Genomic DNA, 19,629 nt, shown 5'->3' on the forward strand with positions numbered 1-19,629 from the left:
AGCGCCACCCAGCGGGCAACCTCGGCACACAGGTCGTGGCATACGGTGGCACTGTCGGCATGCCCCCAGTTCCCCATTCTCGGCTACCCACTTCCCCAGATGTCTTGATATCTAGCTCGGTCCTCCCAGTCTCCTTTGTCTTGACCTGTTCATTGGGATTGCGTGCCTTTCATTTTCGCTATTGATACCACTTTTTCCACTGTTTCCTTACCGACCGACACGATGGCTTCCCCTCGTAGGTTGGACCTGCGCTGCTGCGCGCCTCTTGCGAAGTCACTGCCGTTCACGAGACTGACCCTGTCCGACAGAGAAAATCCGCACCGAGATCACCGATCTTTTCAAGATCAACCACCCCATCCTCCTGGCCGGCATGAACGTCGCCGCCGGGCCCAAGCTGGCGGCGGCCGTCACCAACGCCGGCGGTCTTGGTGTGCTGGGAGGCATTAACTATACCCCCGACATGCTCAGGGATCAGATCGATGAGCTCAAGTCGCATCTCGTTGACAAGAATGCGCCCTTTGGCGTCGATCTCCTGCTGCCCCAGATCGGTGGCAATGCCCGGAAGACGAAGTGGGTGTGACCCGGACCGTAATCCCAGCAACCGCAATAACTCCCGCTGACCTGTTGTCCCCCGCAGCTATGACTATACCAAGGGCAAGCTCAACGAGCTGATCGACATCATCATCGAGTCCGGCGCCAAGCTCTTTGTCTCGGCCGTAGGCGTCCCTCCCAAGCACGTGGTTGAGAAGCTGCATAAGAACGGTATCGTCTACATGAACATGATTGGCCACCCGAAGCATGTCAAGAAGTGCCTCGACCTAGGCTGCGATATCATCTGCGCGCAGGGCGGCGAGGGCGGCGGCCACACCGGTCATGTTCCTACCACCGTCCTGATCCCTGCCGTCGTCGACCTCTGCAAGGGCCACAAGTCTCCTCTAACGGGCAGGCCGGTGCAGGTCGTTGCCGCTGGCGGCATCCACAACGGCCAGCTGCTGGCGGCTGCGCTGATGATGGGCGCCAGCGCCGTCTGGGTTGGGACGCGGTTTGTCCTGTCCGAGGAGGCCGGCGCGCCCGAGTCCCACAAGGAGGCGGTCAAGACGGCCGGCTTCGACGACACGGTCCGCACCCTCATCTTCACGGGCCGCCCCTTACGCGTGCGCAAGAACCCCTACATCATGAACTGGGAGGAGGAGCGGCAGCAGGAGATCAAGGAGCTCACCTCCAAGGGCAAGATCCCCTACGAGGCCGATCTCGACCGCGTCATGTCCGGCGAGGCCGAGGAGACGCCCGCCATCAAGGGCTCGAGTCTGATGAACGCGAGCGCCGACGATGACGTCGACGTCGACGAGCTGCTCGACCAGTTCCGACCCTTCCTCATGGGCCAGTGCGCCGCCGTCGTCAACGAAAAGAAGCCGGCAAAGGAGATTGTCGACGAGTTTGTCAACGACGCGGCCGCCTGTATCAAAAGAGGCAATACGGCCCTCGCCAAGCTGTAGAGGGTAATTTCAGCATGTGCTGTATTGATAGCGCCGGTCTTTCTTAGTTATGAACCGAATGTCATGGTTCAGGATACCACATCCGTTTGCCAAGTTCGTGTTATTCGGGGGTATCTTGGTGGGGGTGCACGGGTATCCCGTTGAGTGACTGGGCTCTGTTTAGAGCACCGGATCTGGGGAGATTAGGCCATCGGCCAGAAACTCTACTAGCTGACATATCGGAGGCCGTCTGGCCGTCTCATGTTTTGAGACATGAATCGCACTGCTCGCTAGATCGGAGCCTGCCGGAGCCACTATTCCAAATCTCACGCGCAAGTAGAGGAGACAGGGGCTGATAAAGTATGTAGTCGACTAGCGAGGATAGAGAGAATAGGAAAGGAGTAAAAAACCCAATGATGCTTAAAAAAGATGCAGCGAATGAATTGAACCTGGCGGCCAATTTCGGGCGGGCCCAGCCAAAAGTGGGTCTTGGCCCGGCCCCCGGCCCGGCGCCGAAACTAGTAGTACTTCACAGCTGGTTTGGCTTTTGCGGCTGGAAACAGGTCACCGGTGACACAATGCGGTCTGCGGAGGTTAGGTGAATTTCGGCCCGCGCCGTCAAAATCTACACGATTGGCAGGTCCAGATCTCATCTCGGCCTGCGACGCCGCATGTCCGTCTGGCGGCCCCGAGGCGCAAAACATCGGGGCTCAAGCTCGGCTTCCCGATGCCTGGCCCGAGCCCTCACCAATGACCTTGCACGCCGGGCTTACTCTTCGTCCCGCCCATATCTGTCTCCCGCGAGCCGTCCTGCCCTCTACAGACGGATTGTATCCGCACGCACCATCCCTGGCTGCTCTGTCTGAAGAGCCGGTATGCCACCCAGCCCAGGGCAGGCCGTTGTCCCATTGTGGTCACGGCCAACCCCCCGCGTCCAGTTTCGCAAGCGTGTTATTTTTGTTCGGCGGCAGGGACGCGATGGGTGGTCAACGGGGACCGGGACACTAGGATATAGTGTTGCGTAGAAACGCTCTGTTTGGGTCATTCTTCTCTTCCCTTTCATCATCCCATTCCTTTTTGGACATTTGGTTATCATCAAGAGAGCGTCTCCTCTCTTTTCTTTCCCTTGATTCATTCCTTCAACCGATCCGTGCGACTGCCTCTCTGTTTCGCAGTATCCTTACGTTCCTTCTTGCCTAACTGTTTGTGCCAACCCCTCATTTCACCATAGTCAGCCGGGGGCTGGTCCTCTAGAAATCTAATGTGACCGGTTCCATCCGTGTCTTTCCAAAAATGCGGGGGCTCAGCAGTGGCGATGGGGGCACCGTGAGTGTGATCCTCAAGGTTGTCCCGGTCACCTGTTCCTTTCTTGCCTTCCTGTCTCTTGCTATTGCGCTGTCATCGGGCATGTCAGAGAATTACCTCGAGGAGTTGAGCATTATCAACGTGGGTTTGCCACTTTTTGCCAGACGCACAGGATTGCTAAATGGCTACTAGTTCAACACGTCTGTCCTGGGCAAGAACCTCATCGAGGTCCCAGATACCCACGGAAAGACAAAGGACGGCTGTGGAAAAGCGGAAAGAGCAATAGACGACGGCTCTGATAATGCTAGCGGTTTATTTGGGGATGTCGAGGGTCTCTTCGGCAGGGGCGGGGCCGAGGACACGGTTTATAGGGCCGTGGACGTGATAGAAGATTCCTGTGATGAGGGGGCGGGGAACTCCCGCAGCGCTGCCCGGCTCCCCGCCGAGAGCGTGGATGAGGCTGGAGGGAGCGTCGCCGAGGCGATCGGCATCCAGGAGTACTACTCGTTGCACATCGGCGTCCTCTGCTCCGGCCGGTACGACCCGCACTTCAGTGAGACGGGAGCAAAGCCTGACATCAGGGAGTGCACGCAAAAACTCAACACGGGTAAGACTGTTCCGCGTCCTCCTGACGACCTACCGACTTGCTAACACCTCCGCCAGGCCACACGGATCTGTCCAGGAAGCTTGACGAGGAGCTCGGCGCCGGCCCCTTTCAACTCGGGCTCAGCGACCTTGAGCTCAGCGACAAGCTCCGAGATGCCCTCGACCTGCTCCCGCGCGTCCTTGCCGCCATGGCCTTCTTCGAATTCCTTGCCGTGTTCGCCCTAGCCGCGGGCTTCCTGTTCTCGGTCGCAACCCTCGTCTTCGAATACACGCTGCAGGAGATGCAGGGCCTGGTGCTGCTCGGCGGCCTGGGTTTCATGGGCTTTGGGTGGTCTGTGAGCGCGACCGGCGCTATTGGCATCACGGCCGTCGCCGAGCAGGTCAAGAACGTCGTCAACGAGGAAGGCGGCAGGTCGGGCATATCGGCGGCCACCAGCCCGGAGCTGTACTTCCTCCTTTGGGCGTCGCTGGTGCTATCGACTGCCACGTTGACGGCGCTGTTCCTTGTGTGGTTCCGCACGCGCGGCGGTGGCGCCATGGCTTATGCTCAGCCGGGGGATGCTGAGAAGGACGTGTCGGAAGACGTCGCTGACTCTGATGGGTTCTATCCGGAGCGGGTGGAGGGCTCACCGCGTCCAAATAGCTTTGGGACGCCTCCACTTCCGGGGCGGGGACCGGGATACTAGCCGTACCGAGACTGCTGTGAAGGCGGGCAACAGCTGATAGGCCGAGATTCAGCCATTCCTTTTCCCTCATCGCTCATTGCATCATTCACCATCCCCGTCACTCCTTTCCAACTCGTCAATCCTTGAATCGACTCGATGCTCGTCAGCCCAACGCGAACTCCTCGCTCCCTTTAGCCGTCGCATTACTGGCGCCGTCAGCGGCTCAAATCCTTGGTTTACCATTACCTAATTAGCATGCATTGGGGCGTTGGGAGTTCGGCACTTGTGTTTCCCTTATCTCGGATTCGTTAGGGTCAGACGGTCTTTCCCGGCGATTGCTGCCGCTCATTAATCGTAGACACGCCCTCGTACAAGAATAGAGATACCATTGGTCTCAATCGCCGTCGGTGATGGGTTGACGCTGTGTTGAAGATCGTGAGTCTTGGCGATTGGGTGGTTGGTGGTTTGCGGGCACATGACAGTTCTCGGCTTGGCCGATCCACCCGCGCGCCTTGTGTTTTATGTCGAATCAGGGAAGAATGACGTCAGTGGTGCCGCGATGCCCTTTTTGGAAGAGCTCCCCATCCTACCTCCTCGACTTGTTTGACTCGATGGGCCAGATCCACATGTCCTTGCATGTTCCTTCGGTCTCCATTTCTACGATGGGCATACGTGGCATACTGAAATAGATCATCTGGGGCTATCTCCCGGCGTTGCATTTCTGGCCTGTTTTGCACCATCAAGACCGGAAAGCCAGGTAACTGAAAATGCCCCCGCGCCTCGAAAACAACCTTCGTTACCGAGACGACGGCGACGTCGATGAGGACGAGGATGAGCAGCGTGACCTGCTTCATGAGGGACGCCGACGGGCGCGCCGCATTTGGGGTGGATTCATCGACTTTGCTTTCCAGGGCAACGTGCTCGAGATTGCCTTCGGTCTGATCCTGGCGTCCATGTTCACCGCGCTTGTCACGTCCCTCGTCACCGACATCCTCCTGCCGCCTCTGTCGGTGCTGCTGCCGCTGAACAAGAATCTGGAGGAGAAATTTGCTGTCCTGCGCCCGGGCCCGAACGAGCCTGCTAACGGTGGGTACAACACGTTGAAGCAGGCGCAGGACGATGGGGCGGTCGTGATGGCGTATGGGTGAGTTCGCTTTCAACTCTTGCCGGCCATTATCATGCTTACTCGGGCGCAGGGTATTTCTCAACAGGCTTGTGAATTTCATGGGCGTCGGCTTCTCCCTCTACGGACTGGCCGCGCTGTACCAGTACTTCTCCAAGGACCCCATCATCAAGCGCATGGTCAAGTGCAGGTATTGTCGGAAGCGGATCAACGAGAAGGTGGGTGAGCATGTCTATGACGATGAGAGCCGAGTCTGACGAGCACAGGCTTTGCGGTGCGTCAATTGCAGTAGCTGGCAGGACGGTAGAGAGGACCGGACGTGTGGTTAAGGCCGTGCTTGGGTCGATGGATGACTGGGTGCTCTGGGTATCGCGTATAATCAAGCAAGGCACACGAGACCTGTCCATAACACCGCTTTCCGGAGAGCCAACTCTGAGCAGACAACAGGATTTGATGGCCACGACCACTGCGCTGAGTACCAGCCGCGTCGTATACATAATATGGGCATCATCAAGCACGCACGGTGTGCACACTCTCCTTCCCGGTGTTTAGACCAGCATGGCGCCGCCGGCCAAAGCAGCCGCTCCCAGGAAGACAGCGTTCTGGGTGATGCGCGGCGCGGCGCCAGTACTAGCCGCAGCGGCCCTCAGCTTCTCCACGCCTGCGGTGAGAGTGACGGTCTGGTGCATGTTGGCCCCGATCTCGGATATGGCCACCTGCATGGTCGTGGTCGACGTAATTCCGTCCATGGTATATCCAACGCTGCAGTCCATGGTCTCCGGATCAAACTTGCAGTCCGCATTGAGGGTGCTGTGTAAATGCCTCAGTAACCGTTGGCATGGTAAAACGACATGAAGACTGACCTTGACGTGTCCATTTCGATCCGGTACGACATGGTTGACGGGCCCGAGAGAACGGATAGGCCGGCGGGGATGCCACACTCGGTGGAGTCGGTGCCGGTGGGACAGGTCAAGACGTAGGATGTCGCGGTGGGGAAGACCTCGACAACGGAACCGAGAACTGACGGACCTTCGACATGCGGCATTTTAACGGTGACGACGCTGGTAGATTGGGCTGCCGAGACCGCCGCGAGGACCGCCGTCAACAACAGGGCAGAAAATGGCACCATTTTGATCGCTTAAGCAACAAGAGATTCGGCAAAAGAGCGTGGGAAGACAATAGATAGGCTATGCAGGGTGTGAACGAGCGGCTACTTGGAAAGCGATAAAGCGAGGAAGAGCGAGCGCGGGAAGGCAGACGGGCATTCTTTTTACATGGCTAATGGACTGATCCTTCCTGATCCTGGTAATAAATCGACCGTATGTTCTGGTAGATTGACCGCCCCATCCGTGTCAGCCACACTAAGATTTTGTAACGAACAGCACCGACTTGCTCGTCTGTGATGAAATTGCAACACAGGTAGTTCTATCTTAATCGCTTAAAATGTAATAAAATCTATCTTGGTCAAATTCAACGAAGTAGATATTGCTCGTCTATACCGCCTATTCCTTCTCCCCTCTAACCTCCCCAACTAGCTGCCACCCTTGCTAGGCTGGCTGAAAATTACATGTCATCTACAGCCCTCTGCATTCCCTAGGTATACGCCTACAGTTATAGCCGCATCTACTACCTATAATAGGGGTGGAATCGCTACTGGAGCCGTAATCGCAATCACTAGCCATCGCGACGGTAGCGCACAAGTGTTGAACGGTGCGAAACTTTGGTGTGGCTGACATCCGCGGGGCTGTGGCTAGATACGGTTGATCTACAGGGTACCGGAACATACGATCGATTTACCAGGGTCAGATCCTTCTTTGTCCATGCGCTGCACCTTGCGTCGCATCCAACGGTGGAGTTGGGAAATTGGCAAATGATGAAGCTATCCAGTGCATTGTAGACTAACCCGTAACGATTCAGCGTCTCGGTTTCGCATGGCTGTGAGAAGCCGGCGTAAACCCGGAGATGTCGGGTTTGGCGTTGATGCCGCTCGCCCCGTCCGAGCCAAGCATCCGCAAGACACTCCGCGCCAACTGAGTGATCTCGGTGATGGAACAGAGTCAAGTCTGGCTCAAGGCGAATTCACGTGTTGACGATCATTCCTGGGGGGTTTCGTCAAACTGCGATAGTGCGGAGAGTTGCAGACTGCCCCTGAAAAGACTCCTATTGGCGCCAACGGGATTCCTCAGCACGGGTACCTTACAGGCCACCCCGGCACGCAGCACAAAGATTCAGCTGCCGAACCGCGGCCGCAATTACCGACCCGGACCCTCTCCCGGCAACACCCAAAAGAGACAGTCATCTTCCAAGACATGCGAGGCTTCGAGGACGGGGATTCCAGAGTGATAATCGGGATTTGGGGCTTGGCATTCCTCGGATGTTCGGCGCCGGCACTTTGACCAAGCAGAGCGCCAAGGAAGTGCCAAGAGAGGATGTGCAGTTCTCGACCCCATCGCCGTCGACATCTGGCAAACCGGCGCAAATGGGAGCCTCGTTCCTCCCGACTTCCCGGCTCACATTCGAGTTTTCTTTTCCCTCCCTCTCTCGTCACTCAAGAAGCTCATGGCTGCACCGCGCATGGTTTGTGAATCACCAGTCGCAGCACCATGAGACCCCAGCGCCCGGTCACCGTCGCCTGCCTATGTGCGGCTGCGGCGGGTGGCGCGCGCGGCCAGGCGACCGCGTCCGTGTACCTGCCGGAATACGACGAGTCCGACTGGGCCGTCCTTCGCGGGAGCATCCTCAGCAGCGTGAGCTTTTCCCGAGGGCCCCATCCTCCGGGAATGCCTCCTGACGCCTTACAGAACGAATCCGTGACCGCCTACACCATCTTTTGTGCCGAACAGGCGCCAAGCTGCCAGATAGCCGCCGACCTGCCGTTTGTCTTTACTGAAGGCGCCCATACCCTTGTGTATTCCGGTTCTGCCCCGGAGACCTTGTATGTGCGCCGCTTCGCCGTGGGTAGACGTCGGAACTGACACCTCCCAGGACGGCCGACCTCGAGTGTGATCTGGATGGGAAGACGGCGGCCACCTGCACGGGTTCGTCCTCGTTCGGTTCAGATTACCAGCAGGGCGCCGTCACAGGGCCAACGGAGACCGTCTGGACAAAGACATTCAACGCTTCCGATGTGACATGGGGAGTCTTGACCTTGACGACGCCTGGGCCGCTGGCTGGCACGACCGACATTGACGGCATCGTCCTGGTGACAGCCACGACCACATCGGCTCCGGCGTCAGGGGCGTGCCGTCTATCGGGGACGACTTGGTTTATTGCGGCGTCGCTCGTCGCCGCCGTGCTGGGATTTTTCTGTGCATAAAGAGGGCATCTTGGAGTTCGGCGCACCATCGGTTTTCCGTTGTTCTTTTCTTTTCTTTTCTTTTCTTTTCTTTGAGGAATACCCTACATTGTCGCAAGTCTAAAGGGAGGGGGCACTGTGCTACAGGCATGCTGGATATGAATCATGTGATCGAGGACGACCCGTGAAGAGCACACAAACGACAGGTAGTTGAGGATGACCCGATCATGGGCGCCGTCATTTGTCCGATACCCGCGGCTGAAAGAGAGGCTGGTTAGAATCGCACTAGCCAACACCTGGCGGCTGCGCGGAACATGACAGTCGCGCGGTTGGCTGCCGCCGTTTGCAGCTGACTTCCAATCGTTCGGATCTTGGCCCACGTTTCAGATTGGAATTGTCCGCACGCCAACGCGGCGTGGCTTGGTTACCCGCCAATCAGACCCCTGCAAGCCCCTGACCACTGCTGCCCGTCCGCCGCGCGCGCAGCCATGCCACGGCTAGTGTAGTGTACGTGTAGTGTTGAATCGTTCCTGGTTCCTGCATTGGATCTCGAACTCTGACAGCCGATCTCGAAGTGAATCAAGTGGGTACAATGACCAACGGGGCGGCATCCCGACCGAGCGGCCCCGGGTGACAGGTCCTTCTGGGCTTTGGCCTCTTGCCGATCAGCAACCAGACGCTGGTCTCAGCGGGGCCGGGATGTCCCAATTGCAACCCCACCCCCTTGACAACAGGTGGGGTAGGGCCCGAACCTGGGAAGAAACGAAACATGGCGTAAAAAAAGGATGACAGCTCGACTGTCGAGGGTGGCAGCTCTGCGAACCGGGAATTCAACCATTGGCTCAGGGCTGCCAGCCCGGTCCAGGAATGGAATGGCGATCAGGAATGGTGGGCCAGAGGGCCCTGGCCACATCTGTGCTGGGTTGGGGAGCTGCAGAGAGGAGGCGCTGATGATGTTCGCATCTGAACTCCTTTTAAAGGCCTCCCCACCCTCCCAGGCCAACTGTGGCCCGGCAGCTGGCCCCGTGCTCTTTCCTATTGTCCGCTATTGTTCATCACGCTTGTCGTGTTGACCATCAACAATCGTTTCTATTCTATCCAGCCTCTTTGCTTCATTCCTTGGTCGCGCAGCGGCGTCTTTCTTTTCTTGCTCTCCACGGACCCGTGCTCGCCTGCCTGTTTCTTTTAAGCGTCGTAGCATCACGCCTCGAGCTGACCTAGAGAGCCATCTTTGCCTTTTACCTTCGTTTTGCTCGCTGTGCGGGGGCTGGGTCTGATTACATCCTCCTGATATTTGCTGGTCAAGGACACCAAAGGAAAATCAACATGAAATTCATGAAGTCCCTGAAACCCGCGGCCGCGGGAACGGCCATCATCGCTACCATCGCTCCGAAGGACCTGAATATTGGCGATTCAGGTAAGTAGAATTATCCTCTGGCTGTAGCAATGCTAACCGATGTGCAGCCAACGTCAAGGGTGTGGCCAAGACGATCGCTGCCGACACCATGGCCTACTATTCGGGCGACGCCGACAAGTTCGTGGACCTCCCCAAGCCGCACTACTGGTGGCAGGCCGGCGCCTTGATGGGCGGTATGCTGGACTATTCCCACTACACCGGGGATAAGAGCTACGATCCGATCATTGCCCGGGCCCTCCTGGCTCAGGTCGGCCCCGATTTCGACTACATGCTGCCATCGCATTTTGGCCAGGAAGGAAACGACGACCAGGCGTTTTGGGGGTTCGCCGTCATGTCGGCGGCCGAACGGAATTTTCCACAGCCTGACGAGAACGTCTCGTCGTGGCTGCAGCTCGGCACGAACCTGTGGAACTCGCTGGCCTCAAGATGGAACACGACGGCCTGCGGCGGCGGCCTTCTCTGGCAGATCTTTGCGTCGAACCCCAACGGCCTGGACTACAAGAATACGGTTAGCAACGGCGGGCTCTTCCAAATCTCGGCCCGGTTGGCGCGGGCGACCGGAAACAACACGTACCTCGAGTGGGCGGAGAAGGTCTGGGACTGGACCGAGGCCGTGGGCATGATCGACAATATCGGCAACGTCTACGACGGCGCGAGCGCGAGCCACAACTGCACCGACACCAACCCCGTCACATTTTCGTACAGTGCCGCTATCTACCTGTACGGCGCCGCCGTGCTCGCCGACCATACGGGCGACAAGAAGTGGGTTGAGCGGACCGAGCGGATCCTCGAGGCCTCGCGGTCCTTCTTCAGCCCGTACGAGAACGCCACAAACATCATGTACGAGCACGCGTGCGAGTGGGTCGACAGCTGCAACGCCGACATGCGCAGTTTCAAGGCCTACTTTTCGCGCTTCGTTTACGGCGCGAGCCTGTTCGTACCCTCCATCAAGCCGACCATCGAGGAGCTCTGGCACACCTCGGCGCTTGCCGCTGCTAGGTCCTGCACGGGCGGTGCGAGCGGCACGGCGTGTAGCCACAAGTGGTACACCGGCGGCTTCGACGGCACCACGGGCCTGGGTGAGCAGATGTGCGCACTCGAGACCATCCAGGGGCTGGTCGTTGGCGAGTCCCAGCCTCCGCTCAAGGGCGATGAGATCAAGGTCGTGCGTACGTTTGGTGGCTCGGGCACAGCCAAGCGCGCGAGGTACGATATCCGCCGGGCGTAGATCGGGGAAACAGTTGGCGACTCTGGGTGTTTTACATTCGTTTGTACATATTTTCTGGATGGCATCCGGGCGTGATTAGACATGTATCCCGGCACATATTGGCTAGCATTGGGCAGGCTTCTGATGGAAAATAGACGGACATCATCGATCGTTCCAAGCAAGCACTGTCCTTCTGTCGTCTAACTCTTAAGCAACCACCCCACTCGCAGCCACTTCTTTCTCCTCCTCGCCCACAACCGGAGCGACACCGCGAACTTCGGCCAGTGCCCGCTCTAGCGAAGCCAAAAACCGCGTCACCTCGTCCTCGGTGCCGACTGTGATCCTCAAACAGCCCAAACAGCCATGCTCCTTGCCCCTGAAGCGGACAACCACTCCCTTTGTCTCGGCCAACCTCTCGTACACGGCCAGCGCAGTGACATTGTCCGGCTGCCCCCCGGCATTGAGCATCTCATACAAGAGGAAGTTACTCTCCTTCCCACCCCTGAGCCTTCCCACCCCCTTGATCCGTGGCATCTCCCTCACCATCCTCTCCCTCTGCGCGATCAGTTTCTCCCTATTGTCTCGCATCGCCGCCAGTCCTGGCTCGGAAAGCGCATACTCGGCAAGACTGCTCGTCAAGCTCGAGATGTTATACGGCGCCTTCAGGTTGTTCAGCAGCCGCGCGATCTCCGTCGACGTGAACGCCACCCCCAGCCTGATCCCCGCCAGCCCAAACGCCTTGCTCAGCGTCTGCATCACCACCAAGTTCGGCCACTCCACCACCCACTCGGCCAGGCTGTCCTCGGGCCGCGCGAAATCGACGTAGGCCTCGTCAACGACGACCACCCCGTTCCAGGTGGGGTGCTCCAGCACGGCCTTGACGTGCTCCTTCCGCAACAGCGACCCCGTGGGGTTCCCGGGGGAGCAGAGGTACACGAGCTTGATGCTGCCCGCTTCGGGCCCGGCCAGCGCCGCCGTCACGGCCGCCACGTCCAGCTGGAACTCGGGCGCCGGCAGCAGTGGCACCTTGACCAGCCCCACGTCGTTGACCTGCGCCGAGACCGAGTACATGCCGTAGGTGGGCGGGCAGACGAGGATCTTGTCGCGGCCCGGGGCGCAGAAGCACCGGAGGAGGGCGTCGATGGCCTCGTCCGAGCCGACGCCGACGAATAAGTTGGCCGGGGAGAGGGTTTTGGCAGTGTGGGCGTGCGTGGTGCGCAGGTTGCAGAGGAGCTGTTTGAGGGGCCCCTGGTGAGGGTCCGGGTAGCGGTTCAGGGTTGAGAGGTTTAAGGAGGGGCCCGGGGAGGAGCCATTGAGGGCGGTGGAGAGAGGGGGCCCGTAGGCGTTTTCGTTGGCATCGAGGAGGATGTTGGTGCCGTCGTCCTTGTAATCGCTGCTTGAGAGTCAGAGCAAACTGAATGGGTGAAGCATGGGGGTGAGCGCCTACTCTCGCGCACAGCGATAAGGTTCTAAGGCGAGGATATTGGGCCTAGCGCAGGTTTCGAGGTTGAAGGGGGACATGGTGGGCAGTTCTTCGGTGTATCGTTGCGAGCGAGAGAGGACGCTGTTGCCCACACTTTTATCCACAGTCTGCGACAGTCGTTGTGGAAGAGTCACAGCAAAGAGTCATTCATCGACCCGAAATGAAACGCGAGTTTGCAGCTCCGGCTCCGGAGGGCGGGTCCTTATTGACTGTCTGCCCGGAGATGGAGAGATACAACCGATTGAAGACTGGTACCCCAAGTTGAGGCCGAGAATAATGCCAATTCGGATCAGACAGAGATAATAACCTTCAGGTATCGACTATGACGCCCTCTCCAGGCTGGGAGGTAGTCCTATGGTGCGATTCTCTCCTGGCTAAGGAGTGTCCTATTACCCTAACCCTGACACCACACCAACTGATGCCGTGTCTCGTAACCTACTTTTAGCTACTTCCTCTGGCCTAATCCCAGATCCTGTAAGCTAACGCCGTCCTCGCCTTGGGCCTTCAATCGGCCTTCTCGACGACCCTGTCTCTGGCACGAATGTTAGGCGCCTACTGTTAACAAGACGAGATCCCGAACGCCGCTTTAACTGCTGGAATCGAAAGCTGATTGGCTAGTTCTGGGCTGCGCTCACATCGTCCTAACGCGACTCTTCCATTCCTCCACTTCCCGGATCGAGAAAGGTTCTTGGCCCGGCAGCTTTGCTACCCCGGGACGATGGTACGGCGGCCTGCGCGAAAAGACACGATGCAACGACATTTGCGGGCCAGGCACACTCCCGCCATGCGCATCCCGTCCCCAATTTCCCCTCATCTCGGCCTCGACGGTCGTCCTACACTAACACACGGATCATTATCTGCCCGTCTACTACGCTCTTCACCCGGTTCTACATGTCGCCTAGGGTAGCATCATTGCCATGCCCCTGCTCTTCCCCCGTCTATTCCCTCTTGTCAGATGTAGCCCCTCGCCATGTGTGGGGTTGCAATATAGCCTGCAGTCGATGGTGTGTCCCTGCTCCCGGGTGAATGGCACGATAAATTGCCCAGCAAAAGCTTGCTGGGTATAAGAGGGTTCTTCCCATTCTCGCGGACCCCAGGTACTAGCTCACGGCTGTCGCTCGACAGGTGCCTTCAAGATGCTGCTCTCTTGGATCATCGCCAGCTCGGCAGTTGCCGTGGCTGCCAGCAACCGATGCCGCGCCCCCGCAGACGCTTTTGACACCTTGGTCACCTTTGGGGATAGTTGGACCGACAACGGGCGTCTGGGGTACTATATCAACAACGGGGGGTCTGCGCCAGCTGCGGGCGAGTATCACCCCGTGACAAACACGACAGCCTCGGGTGGTCTGTCTTGGGCCCAGTTTGCTGCGCAAGGTGCCCGCGCCAATCTCGTCGACTATGCCATCAGTGGTGCAACGTGCTCCAAGGTGATGATAAACCGATATTTCTCAGCTATCAACGGCCCGTTCCCATCGGTGATAGAAGACGAGATCCCGTCCTTCCAGGCCGATATCGCTTACGAGACGATCTTCCCGAACCGGAAGGCTTGCAATACGGTGTATGCGCTTTGGATCGGGACCAACGACCTAGGTACGGGGGCCTTTCTAACCGACGCGCAAACGCCTGGCGCTACTATCAGCGACTATGTGGATTGCGTCTGGTCCGTCTTTGATGCCATCTACAAGACGGGAGGTCGGCGGTTTGTGCTGCTCAACGTGGCCCCTCTGGAGTTGGTCCCCTTGTATGCTCTTCCCCAGAACGGTGGAACGCTCGACAGCCAGTTCTGGGCCAACAAAACACTCTATAACATGACAGAGTACAGCCAGAAGATCAAGCAGTACGCGACCAGCGCCAACACCATGTTCGAGTACGGCGTACCTTTCCAGGCCATCGTCAAGTCCCGGTGGCCCAAGGCGACGTTTGATGTCTTTGATGTCCACAGCCTGTTGACAGACGTGCATCACCGGCCGGCGGAATACCTAGATGCGCCGCACAATGCTACTGGTTACTGGCACCACTGCCCACCAAGCGGCACCGATTGTGTCGACCAGACCAGTCTGGGTCCTCTGTCAGGCTTCATGTGGTATGACGAGTTGCATCCTTCGGCCAAAACAAGTAGGTCCAGCCTGGTCAATACCCGAACGATCCAGCAGTTACCTAGACAACCAGGGGTGAATGGCGACGGAGGCTAACATGTAGGCCCAGGTTCTATCGTCGCGAAGCATTTCCTCGATGTCGTCAAGGGGAAGTCTGAATATGGGACTCGATATCCCTAGTTGGTGCCGGAACGAGACGTGGTACGGCGGGCGAGCCGATATTGTCGGAAGAGCTGGGATGTAACACCGCCGCACACCACATCGCGGAACAGGCAGTGTTTGGTTGCAGCTAGGTACACAGACGCCAGACCGTGACCAGTCTGTTGGAGGATAGGAGACAACCTGCAGCATAAACAGCGGCGATGGCTTGGTGGATGCAGCCAAAACGTAATCCTTGCAGGCGTGCCCCACCACGCCGTCCCTGAATTGGGCTAGCGTCCTGGATGCGGGGCCACTCATGCCCGCTTTTCCGCCTTTGCAATTTGCATTTGGTCCTCGTGGCATTCTCACGACACGCAAACCCTTCCCCTCGTCTCTGACACGCCCGCCCGACCGAGAGAGCAGCACGACCGAAAACCAAACCAATTTGCACACCCCTTCCTCAGAGACCCCATTCCTGGCGCTGGGCCACCAGCCCCTACCTTAATTTTTTTTTTTTAACCCTCTTTTCTCCCCGCGGCATTTTCCTGTCTCAGGCCTGCGCCACACCTGTCCATCCCGGGCATTTTCGCTGTCCCACTCCCGCTTGCTGCGGCCAAGATCGCGCAACAGAGGCGGCAATCCCGTGGGTCTGCCATCCAGACGTTTGATAGTCTATCCCACCGTGCACCTCTGCCCAGCGCGCCGTAACAATCCGCGCCCCCTGCTGGCTGCTGTATTTTTTTTTTTTTTTTTTTTCGGGGTGAGCGGCAGAGACCTTGGACAAAGGCGGGTAGCAGAACTCGCCGGCCTACGTCTCCAGGCTCGGAATTGGCGCCTAATCCCCCCCTACCGCCTCGATCGTGTACATCCTTCCATCCTGTCTGTTGCCCGGACGGCTTCCCGGCTCGCGTCAAGACACACAAAGCTCGTCTAGCTCGTCACATCCCGGCCGTATTGCCGGCCGGACTGGGGATCCGCGTACTTCACTGGCTTCTTTCGTTAACCCACCCCCCTCAAGTCGCCCAGATTGATGGCCCTGTCCTTCCCCACATCTAGCAGCCGCAATACCTGATCTGATCCACGACGCCGTTCCATCCGCCGCTCCTCCCCCCTGGCACTCGCGCCTTGTTCTTGGCTGGGCAGCCGCCTGCCCAACAGCAAGTCATGTACTCGGCTCCCTATGGCTACCCAAATGCCGCCGGAGGCCCGGTCTTCAACGGCGCCCCGCCACAAGGCGTCCACCTGCAACCTGGGCCATCCCCGAACCAGCCGCAGCAGATGATGTATAACACGCAGCAGTTCCCCATGGCAACTCAGGCCGGCCCTTTCCCCGGCGGCCCGAACCCGGCCATGATGGGAGGTGTTGGCCCTGCAGGAATGATGCAGAATGCCGCCATGCCGCACATGGCTGCCAATGGTCAGAGTAAGCCCAACCCTTACCTGCGTCCTGAATGACATCTCCCCCATCCCCCTCCCCCGGACGGGCCAGACTCGTCCGTTGCCTCTCCTGTCTTACCGGAGCAGACGTTTCACGTGCGACGGCCGCGGGCGCCAGGACGGCAGCTGCCGCGACCTTCGGCCGCCAAGCGCTTTTGCTCGTTTATTACCTTTCGTTCCCGAACCAACGGCTCTGATGATAGAGGCTGACACAAGGCATCTGAACAGTGGCTTTCCAGGCGCCTTTTACCACATCACCCTATGGGGCCGGTATTCCTTCGTCTGCGGCTCCTCAGCCCCAGCTCCCGGCCAACTTCATGATGCCCGGCCAGATGGCACCTTACCAAATGAACGCGGCCATGGCCCCGCAGCAGCCCATGATGCAGCAGCGCATGCATCCTGCTCAGCAGAACCCGGCTACCATGTCTGTTTCGACGCCCCAGCGCCCTTTTAACCCCGGTCAGGGCACTCCGACCAGCTCGATGTCCCACCAGCCGACCCAGATGTCCACGCCCCAACAGCAAGGCACCCCCCAGAGCCAGACGCCCACAACCGCTGTGCCTCCGCCGACATCAGTCGCTACACCGCAGACGCCCACGTTCCCTACCGAGCCACAGCAGCAAGTCAACGGGACTTCGACCGGCTCGGCTCCCCAAAGCCCCGCGACCGACTCTCGGGACAAAGAGCGGTTTGCTATCCTGCTGGAGATCAACCAAGAGCTGCTGTACGAGTCGATACAGCTCGTAAACAGCCGGGCAGAGCTCAAGAAGGAACAAGCGGCTGCTGAGGCGGGAGGGACAAAGAGGGGTGATGTGGACTATGCCGAGGAGGAGAAGCTGGCGAACCTGGACTATAACCAGTGAGTGTGAATCTGCGTTTCCTGGAGCGAACGGATCCTGACGTGAGATGCTAGATGCATGAGGCGACTGCAAGCAAACCTCACATACATGTTCGGGCTGGCGGACCGAAAACCGAAGGCCCAGGCAGCGCCGTGTCCCGCGTATTTGACGCCGCCGCCCCTCAACTTGAATCTGAAGCTGAGGTTGCCGCCGGGCACGCCCGATGACGGGATTGAATGGCCGGCGGATCCGGTCGCGGACCGCGCTGAGAGAGACCAGCTGATGAAGAATCTCTACAAGAGGCTCCAGGCCCTCTATCCCGGGATAGATCCCAAGAATGAACCCGCCGCGCAGATGGCCGCGAGGGCAGGTGCTGGAAACCCCAACACGGCCGCCGTAAAAGCGAACGGCGCTGCCGCAACCCCGGCGGGAGGACAGGGTTCTAACCATAGCAGCCCCGCTCCAGGCCAACCGGCTCAGAAAACGCCGCAGATGTTGAACGCTGCTGCGCCCGGCTTGCAAGGCCAAGTCTCTGGGTAATGATTCTGGATTGGGTGGTTACACATCACAGGACCTATGCGGGGAGTTTTGGAAGAGCCAGTAAATATAGCGATAGCGAAAGAGGAGCAGGGGGCCGTAGGTTGCATAGCGGAGTCATCTTCATCTTAACCCCTTTTGGGCGGACAATCACCAATGGGAGCCGGCGTTGGCGTTTGAGCGGTTTCCGAGCGGCCGTGGTTGGTTAAAGGAGTTGTGAATTGTCGGGGCTGGAGCTTGGAAAGATGTGGCGTGATTTTTGAAGATGGGATCGACGGAGGGCGAGCACACATTTTGTATGAAGAACCAGAAATCGGTCCAAAGCGTGAGGGGTCGTCCCACGGTATATACCAGATTATGTTCCCAAGGGCCGACAAGGTATAAGATGTGGCAGCGCCCTCTGAAACGACAGTTCCGGAGGTACGAGGTGAGCTTTGACACTGGTCGATGTTAACGGGAGGACTGGAGAAGACGCGGAGCTAGCGTTGTCTCGCCCGACGAGGATGATGGGACGGCTCTGTTCAGATGGAAATTCAGGGTGGCGTATCTCCTCACCTGTATACCGTTCATACGCCCGTAACTCCGCATGGATATACACCTGTCTGGCATGAGTGGTCATCGTCGCGTGAACTGCGTGTAGCTATGGATCTGTGTTTCCGCTTTGGAGGGCCACAGCCGGGAAGATCTGTCACTGCCGATCATGATGGCAATTACTAACTCGGCCCGTGGGCTTACCTTGTTTTTCCTGCTTTTCGATCTCTGCTACGTGTAGCCCTCGTTGTAGTCACACGCCTACAGCTTACAAATGCCTCCCATATCCCAAAATGTGCTGCTAATAACCCCTCTGGTTTAAGAAATGTCTTGGGTCGGACCAGGCTGGACGCGCTGGGTTTCCTCTTCCCAAGACCACCCATGCCCGGGGTTTGGGCCCCATACCCCAGCCCACGGCAAAACCCAGCCCCGCGGCCGGGCCCGTTGTGGGACAAAACCGCCTAAGTGTCTCCAGGCCAGCGGGAAACGAAATGAGAAGCGAGCCGTCGTTCCCTAATCTCTCCGTGTATGGGGCCGAACGTCATGGCTGTCCTGATTGACATCCCGTTGCAGGGCGGCCGGCAACGGCGGTGAGTTTTCCGGTCGGGCTGCTGGAACTTGGGTGGGAGTGGGATGGATTGCTTGGACCGGTGAGCCGATACTCCGTAGGGAGTCTGGAGGTTGGAGACTCTGCCCTCGGCTGCCGTCCCTGCAGCGGGATGGCAGGCTGCAGCTTCTTGCATAAATGCCGTTTGGACGAAGAACCAACGGAGCTCCGACGAATGAGATTGCTGTTGCCGATTGGCAGCTGCCATTGGCGCGACAAGGGGGGGCCCAACGCGCCAAACCCAGGACAGCTTACCGCTGTGATAGGCCGCAAGCGCATCGAATCTTCCACGGTTTCTGTGATGCTGCGATAAAGTACCCGGTCGGTCGTTCAGCGTAGAATTGCGATTGTGAAGCGAATGAGCCCTTGGCTGGGGGTTTTCGTGGTGTCACGTCGTTCCCATTCTGGCGGCAGCCGGGAGAGCCCCGCACCGCCCATGCTAGCATAGTGCATGCAGGCGATGATTGCATGGATATCCAGGGGCTTCTCGCTAAATCTCTTCGCCATGCCTCAGACCTCCACCGCCCAGCGCGCTCTTGTTTACCTTGATCTTCGTTCGTTTTGCTGCTGGGTTTGCGAGGTTCAGCGTGTTATGTGCGGTCATCCACGGGCCTAGGTGCAGGGCCGCCTCTGATCATACGGTTTCAGTGTCCTCGACCACCTCGACGAAACGGTAGAGGAGCCGTCCCAGCAGTCGCGCGCCAAGACTCCACCCAATTCGAGATTGACGATCTCGACCGCCTCTTTCCTTCGGGCTAGCGGCGCATCCCTGCACCATTCCCTTTGAAAGCAGGCCCCCTCGCTCTTGGGACAGTCGTGGAGGCCTTTGGAGGAACCGAGGAGCGAGGAAACAGGACGAGATAGG

The 19,629-nt window shown here is 58.5% G+C and overlaps 9 protein-coding genes across 9 annotated transcripts; 7 read left to right on the plus strand and 2 right to left on the minus strand.

The window, feature by feature from the left end:
• Positions 1-222: 222 nt before the first annotated feature.
• On the plus strand, positions 223-1,496 carry MFIFM68171_06862 (uncharacterized protein; the record flags this gene model as incomplete). Its single annotated transcript, XM_071062282.1, has 3 exons — positions 223-235; positions 309-570; positions 638-1,496. The coding sequence occupies 3 exons, from the start codon at positions 223-225 to the stop codon at positions 1,494-1,496; spliced, it is 1,134 nt and encodes a 377-aa protein (XP_070918383.1).
• Positions 1,497-2,768: 1,272 nt separating this feature from the next.
• Positions 2,769-4,072, plus strand: MFIFM68171_06863 (uncharacterized protein; the record flags this gene model as incomplete). The annotated part of the gene is made up of 3 exons (XM_071062283.1): positions 2,769-2,921; positions 2,973-3,387; positions 3,444-4,072. 3 exons carry the CDS (start codon positions 2,769-2,771, stop codon positions 4,070-4,072), a joined length of 1,197 nt encoding a protein of 398 aa, XP_070918384.1.
• Positions 4,073-4,818: 746 nt separating this feature from the next.
• Positions 4,819-5,503, plus strand: MFIFM68171_06864 (uncharacterized protein; the record flags this gene model as incomplete). The annotated part of the gene is made up of 3 exons (XM_071062284.1): positions 4,819-5,195; positions 5,248-5,392; positions 5,441-5,503. 3 exons carry the CDS (start codon positions 4,819-4,821, stop codon positions 5,501-5,503), a joined length of 585 nt encoding a protein of 194 aa, XP_070918385.1.
• Positions 5,504-5,722: 219 nt separating this feature from the next.
• Positions 5,723-6,303, minus strand: MFIFM68171_06865 (uncharacterized protein; the record flags this gene model as incomplete). The annotated part of the gene is made up of 2 exons (XM_071062285.1): positions 5,723-5,984; positions 6,038-6,303. The coding sequence occupies 2 exons, from the start codon at positions 6,301-6,303 to the stop codon at positions 5,723-5,725; spliced, it is 528 nt and encodes a 175-aa protein (XP_070918386.1).
• Positions 6,304-7,777: 1,474 nt separating this feature from the next.
• MFIFM68171_06866 (uncharacterized protein) lies at positions 7,778-8,490 on the plus strand (the record flags this gene model as incomplete). The annotated part of the gene is made up of 3 exons (XM_071062286.1): positions 7,778-7,921; positions 7,976-8,109; positions 8,160-8,490. The coding sequence occupies 3 exons, from the start codon at positions 7,778-7,780 to the stop codon at positions 8,488-8,490; spliced, it is 609 nt and encodes a 202-aa protein (XP_070918387.1).
• Positions 8,491-9,795: 1,305 nt separating this feature from the next.
• MFIFM68171_06867 (uncharacterized protein) lies at positions 9,796-11,114 on the plus strand (the record flags this gene model as incomplete). The annotated part of the gene is made up of 2 exons (XM_071062287.1): positions 9,796-9,886; positions 9,934-11,114. 2 exons carry the CDS (start codon positions 9,796-9,798, stop codon positions 11,112-11,114), a joined length of 1,272 nt encoding a protein of 423 aa, XP_070918388.1.
• A 186-nt stretch (positions 11,115-11,300) lies between these two features.
• Positions 11,301-12,614, minus strand: HIS5 (histidinol-phosphate transaminase; the record flags this gene model as incomplete). The annotated part of the gene is made up of 2 exons (XM_071062288.1): positions 11,301-12,486; positions 12,541-12,614. 2 exons carry the CDS (start codon positions 12,612-12,614, stop codon positions 11,301-11,303), a joined length of 1,260 nt encoding a protein of 419 aa, XP_070918389.1.
• A 1,098-nt stretch (positions 12,615-13,712) lies between these two features.
• MFIFM68171_06869 (uncharacterized protein) lies at positions 13,713-14,852 on the plus strand (the record flags this gene model as incomplete). Its single annotated transcript, XM_071062289.1, has 2 exons — positions 13,713-14,691; positions 14,782-14,852. The coding sequence occupies 2 exons, from the start codon at positions 13,713-13,715 to the stop codon at positions 14,850-14,852; spliced, it is 1,050 nt and encodes a 349-aa protein (XP_070918390.1).
• Positions 14,853-15,977: 1,125 nt separating this feature from the next.
• On the plus strand, positions 15,978-17,629 carry MFIFM68171_06870 (CYC8-general repressor of transcription; the record flags this gene model as incomplete). Its single annotated transcript, XM_071062290.1, has 3 exons — positions 15,978-16,236; positions 16,479-17,109; positions 17,164-17,629. 3 exons carry the CDS (start codon positions 15,978-15,980, stop codon positions 17,627-17,629), a joined length of 1,356 nt encoding a protein of 451 aa, XP_070918391.1.
• Between the last annotated feature and the right edge of the window lie 2,000 nt (positions 17,630-19,629).

The sequence above is a fragment of the Madurella fahalii genome (genome assembly GCF_045866475.1).
Source record: "Madurella fahalii IFM 68171 DNA, scaffold_3, whole genome shotgun sequence".
NCBI lineage: Eukaryota > Fungi > Ascomycota > Sordariomycetes > Sordariales > Madurella > Madurella fahalii.